The sequence below is a fragment of the Sinohyriopsis cumingii genome, chromosome 14, assembly GCF_028554795.1.
Source record: "Sinohyriopsis cumingii isolate HCF-2022 chromosome 14, ASM2855479v2, whole genome shotgun sequence".
Classification (NCBI taxonomy): domain Eukaryota; kingdom Metazoa; phylum Mollusca; class Bivalvia; order Unionida; family Unionidae; genus Sinohyriopsis; species Sinohyriopsis cumingii.
In genome coordinates, this window is record NC_142974.1 from 34,600,237 (window position 1) to 34,608,070 (window position 7,834).

At 32.0% G+C, this 7,834-nt stretch overlaps 1 protein-coding gene across 1 annotated transcript; it reads left to right on the forward strand.

Annotated features, from left to right (window-relative positions):
- Positions 1-3,859: 3,859 nt before the first annotated feature.
- Positions 3,860-7,187, forward strand: LOC149783552 (putative apolipoprotein(a)-like protein 2). The gene is made up of 5 exons (XM_089933134.1): positions 3,860-4,160; positions 4,462-4,559; positions 5,495-5,577; positions 6,140-6,184; positions 6,912-7,187. Exons 1-5 carry the CDS (start codon positions 4,021-4,023, stop codon positions 7,023-7,025), a joined length of 480 nt encoding a protein of 159 aa, XP_089789260.1. The 5' UTR covers positions 3,860-4,020; the 3' UTR covers positions 7,026-7,187.
- The last annotated feature ends 647 nt before the right edge of the window (positions 7,188-7,834 follow it).

A 7,834-nucleotide genomic window follows, 5' to 3' on the forward strand; every position in this document is an offset into this window, starting at 1 on the left:
GTGTGGGACAACTTCTTGCAAAATTGGAAACTTCGATTGAAATATAGTTTTTTTTAAGGTACACATTTTCATCTTTTATATAATATTTTTATTTGTATTATTCTAAAAGATGCATATTAAATCGAATTTTCTGGGTTACAGGTTCAAGAAGGTCATGGATTGGGTCTTCACCTTGCCTTTTAGAAATGACATTTTTATGTGCATTTCGAGTCTAAATGTGGGATATTTTTGTACACTTTATGAATATCGCTTTTCTTAATTAATATACGATTGTTCTTTCTGGATACAAAATGGATGTTATTACCCAAAATAGCACTTGATCCAATATTTACGGAAATTACGTATCGTTGAGCAGAATTACCCGACTCGCTGAACTGGCCGACATTGCGGTCTATATGTTATGCCTCAATTAATTTACCTTGGCCACAGACATATATAAGTACAAACACAAAAAATTCAAATATATGGGCATAGTATGTATTGTACACTCTTCATCTATTTTTCTTGTTATTGATATGAATATTCATTTAGTCGATAATGTAGAGCGTCAGTCAGTGTGTTGTGGGTTTAAGTGCTGCAAGAATCCAGTTGTCATTTGTGTTTATGTGACTATATATATATATTGAAGCTAAATTTCACTTAATGTATACGGGATTTCTCAGTAAAAAGTGTGTAGTTGGTTTAGTTCCCATCGAAAATGATGAACTCGTTCTCCAAAGTCAATACTTTACTGTACTAATGCTAATATTTGTCTTATAACTTTGTCAGTAAATGCGAAGAAAGCTGCTTTTTGAATCAGGGAACTACAAGAGTACCTTTTATTAATACCAGCGTAGACGATACAGACAGTTGACAATGAACAGTTGATATGAACATTCGAAACCGATCCTCGATTTTCAACGTCTCAATATAATGCACGACACGCAAACCGATTGAGTTATAGCACCGTTGTACAAATATTACGATTGGTTGAATATACAAACATACAGCACAGCGAGAAAACGTGTCTTAATGGGTGATATTTTAGATTTAGCTGTAAGTATTTCTCGTTTTCTTTGCCCCCAACCATCCAAATAGATTAACTGTTCATAATTTACAAATGCGCCACTACTCGGCGATCTAGAATATACACAATAATTTTGGAATGGTCGGATTCTTTCCTTTCAGTCCATGTTTTACTGCATGGCGGGCACAGGTTCGGTAAAGAAAGGAATAAGTTAAACCACATGACGAGCCACCAAACAAATCGAAGCAACTGCCCTTGCTAAATCAAGAACCCAGAGAGAGAGAGAGAGGAGATAGGTAACGTATCGTTCATGTAAGGCTATTGACTGCACTGACCTTATGAAATTGACTGCCCTACCTTGTACAGGTCAATATATTGCTTTAATTTTGAACCATTCTAATATATATTACCTACTTTATTTTATATGCCTTATAGAGCCAAACAACATGACCATTTCCCTCATGTTCCAGATGCTGCTTCAGAAAGATGGTTTCTTTCTTCGATAAACACAACTTAATACAGTTAAATTTTCTACATGTTGATCGTTCTTATATACGCATCGTTTTGTACAAAAGCGAAGGGCTCTTATGCATACATGACGTCAATAATGCTGAACCAAGTATAGACCTACCCAGTGTTTACTACATATTGACGCCAGTGAACTCGAAGTCATGTGAATTATCATAGATTAGAAAGCACATATGCCTGTATAAATGATAACGTGAGTTCATACTAAGGGCACGGCAGCAAAACGAATTAAATAAAGTAGAATAATACGATTTGTCAGTACAATTATAACACTAACATTCTGGTATATATTTCCTTCCGTTCCTTTACCCCAAATCTCGATACAATATGTCAATACATATTTTATATAAGCAGAAATACATAACAACGTCTTGCATTTCTTTTCCAATTAAGCAAATAGTAGTAGTAATAATAATAATAATAATTATACTTATAATGATAAAAATAATAACAAATAATAATAACAATCATCATAAATACTAATACAATTAATATATTTCATACATTGTGCCTCAGTTACAACATTTAAAACAGATTATAAAAATCAAATAAATATTGCACAAGCATACATATTGTATAAGCTTTTTGTTCCGGTGTTTACAAAGACTAAATCAAGTTTTATAGATTAACAATTTCGTTACCTTTAATAAAACTTCCAATAAATAAATATTGCGTGATCGAAGTTATAAACGTATAGACCAAATATTACCAAATTTGAAGAGACGTTCTGTAGTGTTTTTGAATCAGTCACATATAACTGTAATGTATCAATTGGTACATTATATAAATTTAGCATGAATACTATAAAGCTTTTGTATTTGTATATGCTAATCAAATAATGTTGTTTCTTAAACCTATTACAAGGTTCTAAACATTGATAATTATGAATTAAATATAAAAATGTGAAAAGTCCACCCACCACCACCAACTTCTCTAATTATCCCTCTTTCCATCTCTCTCTCACTCTCTCAGTTTTTCTCTCGCATGAGTACATGATTTTTGCTTGTGCTATACGACGATGTCTTTGGACCGATGAATGATGAAAAAATCTGGCCAAACGAAGAGATAGATGGACCGAAACAATTGTATGGTCATTAGTAATGTTAAACACAACATATGAATGACTAAGATCAACTGGACATACATTCCACTCTCAGAAGTATCTTTTGTTGGTCCTTCATCCGTCTTGTATCAGCTTTACTCTCTCTCTCTCTCTCTCTCTCTCTCTCTCTATATATATATATATATATATATATATATATATATATATATATATATATATATATATATATATATATATACACACACATCATGAATAGAAGAGTTTCGCTTGTGCTATTCTTATATAAAAAATGTCCATATATACAATTTAGTTAGCCCTGACTTAGGATGAGAATGGTACCTTTCGGAAATTGTATATGAGACTTTACTAGATACAGAAACAAGAGGATCATTTTAATAAGACGAGATATTTGTTTTTCGGATCATGGCATATACATACCCTTGCAAATGGTAAGGCCTTTGGTATATGCAAAGGAACAAGGGGAAGTTCATATTTGTATTACTAATACTGGTTAATACGAACATCAGAGAGGATACAATTAAGAAAAATATACAGGTAACTTAAATTAAACATCGACTATCATCCAGATGTATTAGAATATTTAGGTTTATAAGTGACAAACAAGTGACTGCTTCATTGATTAATAACATTAGTTCATAATTGGAAATGCAACTGAAATCATGAAATAACATTATAAAAACGAGTTATCGAGTTATGAGAGGAATTACCTTTTCTAAATACTTTCTTCTGCTTGCACTTAGTCTTTAGTTTTCAGAACATATTAAAAACAAAAAGTGTCTATTTTTCATTATGTTATTTCTATTTATTTGATTTTCGAAATCTGTTTTAAATTTTGTAACTGAAGCAAATTGCGTGAAATATATTAATTGTATTATTATGATTGATGGTTGTTATTATTATTTGTTATTATTGTTGTCATTATTATTATTATTATTGATATTATTATTATTATTTACTTAGTGCTGATAATTGGAAAATGAAATGCACAAAGTTATTAGGTCTTTCTGCTTAAAAGGAGAATACTTCTTGACATATTTTGTCGAGAATTTGAGTGAAGGAACAGAGGGAAATATTTACCAGAATGTTAGTGCTTATAATAGTACTGCCACATCGTAGCATTCTACTTATTTAATTCCTTTTGTTACCGTGCACTTAGTATGAACTCAGGTCATCATGTATACAGGCATATGTGCTTTCTAATCAGTTATACATCACATGATTTAGAGTTCACTGGTGTCAATATGTAGCAAACACGGAGTAGGTCTGTAACTTGTTAACTTGTATAGGATGCCTTCTAGTTGGTACAAAACGATGCGTATATAAGAACGATCCGCATGCAGAAAATGTAACTGAATTAAGTTGTGATCATCGACGAAAGGCGCACACTTTCTGAAGCAGCATCATGAACATGAGGGAAATGCTCCTGTTATTTGGCTCTTTAGTTATGATACTGACCAGCGTGGAAGCGAACAATGAAGCATTAGATAGGAACTCTTTGGCCAAACGTTTGTTGAAGCTATTGGAGTCGGAAATAGGAAAATGGTATCAGATGCATGCTCAATACAGCTATGGGTCAAAGTTATATATTACGTGCCGGCATTGCAGATACATATTTTATTGTATATTTATATTATGGATCTAAGATAATGCTGCCTTCACTCCATAAATAACATTTTCAGTAGCGTCGCTGTTTTCTATCTAGAATAGTCACATGATTGCCATTAATTCTATACCAAACTCGCGTTGATTACCAATATAATACGAACCGTATATTAAAATTTGCGAAAGCTCACTGCTTTCACGCTATATACAGTATCTCATTACTTTTGTTTTCCAATTATAGTGTCACAATTGCGTCCACGTCATGTAAGAAAGAAATCATGCTCCAGCAACTGGATGTCGTACAAAGTACAATGAGGGCTTTTGAGTTGGAATTAACAGGTAATTATATTTTTTAGTCTTTGGTTGACTCTACTGCTGCACCATAATCGCAACGACTGTATTATGGCAAAATTTACTGACATAACTACTGGAATATGCGCTAGTGTTTATGCTGAAACAACTAACATTACTACTAATAATATTGCCAATACTAACGCTAAAATACTACTAATACTATAGCGATTATAAGTATTAGTATTAGTAGTGGCATTGGTATGACTAGTAGTAGTAGTAGTAGTAGTAGTAGTAAGAGTAGTAGCAGTAGTAGTATTGATACTAGTAGTAGTAGCACTAGTAGTTTTAGTGGTAGTAATAGTAGTAGTGGTAATAATAGAAGTAGCAGTGTCATTGCTATTATTGTTTTGTTTTCACCAATGGAGTATAAAATAACCTGAGGGAAAACTAGACCAATAAAAACAACCAATTACACATAATTATATATAGAATGCACAAGTTTAAACAACCTTAACAAATATTAGCCTGGCAAAGTTTATTTAATATTTGACAAATGATGACGTTGTGCCATCCATAATCGATGAACATCTGAAAATTAGAGAATCATTGTAAGTATTTTGTACTAGCTATGGAACACATTTCTGCACAACTAATAATAGTTGCTGTTATCAACACAATTGACCATTAGAATAAATGCATTTAAAAGCCTTAGAATTTGTCGGTCATTTTCAATTTTCCATGATTATACATCAGATGTCGACCAATGCAATATAAAGGTCTTGTTTGAACGAAAAGGACTCGAAACTAGATAACAATGTATAGGGAATTTGGTGTGTGACTGTCAAATATTTTTCCTCATGTTTTGAAACTTTCATAATGTTAATGGGAAAATGCTTCCAAGTCCAAAGGAGTGTTCACACGTTTATATAATACTTATCATTTTAAATGGAATACATGGTAATGCTAATATTTCGCTGCAGACTGCTTCATAATCAGCCACGAATACACTGGAAAAAGGAACTTGACGAAATCTGGACTCGTATGTCAGAACTGGATGTCTATGGTAATATATATCACCAATGATATTATTGTAAATATCATTATATATGATGCTTAATGGTCTCGAGGAAGATACGTGTCGCTAGTTTATAAAATAAGGTGTTTCTTTCAGCTAAGGTTTCATTTTTGATGCCCTAAATAACTAAATTGTTCTAGCCACAACCTTCTAAAGAAATTGAAATGTTTACGTATATAGTTCGATAGTTTATGCTAGCCTACAATTTGTTTTATTGTAGGAAATTACTTTATGAAGAAATAATATAATTCCTCTTATCCCAAAATTGTTAGTGTAATTTTTATTTTTATTTTTGCATTTCGATATGGTTATTAAAGTATTTTTCGATTGATGTAGGGATTAACGTATTTAGAGGCAACATTTTAGCAATTGCTTGGTGACGATTTCATGGGTATTTCCATCTTTTGTTTGAAAATTTAACCACCAGCTTACACAAGCTGTGTATTTATGTATTTCGGCGAGACCTCAACGCAGATATTACATATATGGCTATATCTTATGAAAATAATTAGTTTATTAATACATCTAAATGATGTTTCTTTGTTTATAGGCTCCACTCAAACTTATTAAAAACAGATTCCCCGAGTTAGAGAATGTAAGTACTTGTACCGATCAGTCCCACATGATATTACCTTGCACAATTGTGTCACATTTATCGTCACTGTTTGTAAATCAACAATTGTCTTTATTTCGCAATCGTAATATAGAGCATCAGTATTATCCACTGCATTCATGCTCTATTAATAATGCAAACGGTCATCGTTATGAGTGAAATAGAAAACGTGTATAGCATGATCTTTTTTCCATACACTGTATTTTGATTGAAATATAAGGACAGTCTAATATCCAAATTGAATATGTTTGCTTAAAGGTTTGTAATGCCGCTTAAACAACATTGAAGAACATTCCACGTTACATTCTTTAGAGCTGATCCATATGCGATTGCATAAACAAAAAACAAATCTCATTAATTTTGTTCACAAAAGGGATTTGATGATAACGTATATTTGTAATGAATGTTATAGCTGGCAATACGCACCTGTTTTGAAAAGGAAGGGTTTGTTCATTATCTCTGTAGGGAAGTGTCGGAATATAATTATCATACCACTAATGTACTTCCTTCTTGTTGTAGGGACAATGGAAGCCTGAGATAGAAATTTTCCTGTGTAAACTTATTTAAAATGCGCATTGCTGCAAGCAAACCGAAGTTAATATTGTAGTTCTTAATAAGCTTTCTACTTACATATTATTCCCACTCCTTTCAACTTACCACTATGAATATTCTTATTTTATTTATCACAGTATTTCTTATTTTATGACAGGCTGGAAACTATTGTCGTGACCCAACTCATAGTGGTACACCATGGTGCTTTACCATGGATTCCAAAACCAGAGTTGAAGAGTGTGCCGTACCAAGATGTGACACATTGCAGTAGAAGCTACAATGTCATATTCATATATGCAAACCGAAAACAGATGGAATCATTTACGTTTATGTTGGAAACTAAAAAACAATTTTCTCAGTGAAGAGATAATGTTATAAATTATGATTCATCCACATCATTTCGCTTAATAAACCAATACATGGACCAAACATACATCTACTTCCTTGTTTTCGTTAGTAATATGAATTAAAGACTTTGTTTCGAGAATATGTTGTCAGACATTTGTGCAGCGAATTACGCTTGACAACGTCAGCGAGGAAAGACGCTGTTCAAATGTTCATTATTTTCACAGGTTACTGTCGATGTCTGTCCGTACCGGCATGAGTTCAGCATGATATGTTGATGCAAGATATGCTATATATTAACATCTATATGATCATTATCTAATATGTAATAACTTTAGATTGAATAGTTATGTGCATTAGATATATTGTTTATTTTTATAAAAAGATCAAGATATGTTATAAATGATGCAAACTATGTCATACAGTTTTAAACTCTTAAACAGGTCAAGAAAGACAGTAAGATAACACATATTCATAGGTTATATAAACAAGCATAAACACAGTGATACAACCAGGGTCTTTCTCTCTCTCTCTCTCTCTCTCTCTCTCTCTGTATATATATATATATATATATATATATATATATATATATATATATATATATATATATATATATATATATATATCACGTTTTATTAAAGGCCGTTCACCTGGAGCAAATGTAATTTCTTTTACACGTTATAAAGTTTAGCTTATATTTGAAGTAACATGGAATGTGCACATAAGATATTGCAT

Bases quoted from the DNA above. Each gene is read 5' to 3' on its own strand.
- LOC149783552 (XM_089933134.1), top strand. From the start codon at position 4,021: ATGAACATGAGGGAAATGCTCCTGTTATTTGGCTCTTTAGTTATGATA. The intron at 4,560-5,494 runs GTAATTATATTT...ATTTCGCTGCAG, and splicing joins TTTTGAGTTGGAATTAACAG to ACTGCTTCATAATCAGCCAC. The intron at 5,578-6,139 runs GTAATATATATC...CTTTGTTTATAG, and splicing joins GTCAGAACTGGATGTCTATG to GCTCCACTCAAACTTATTAA.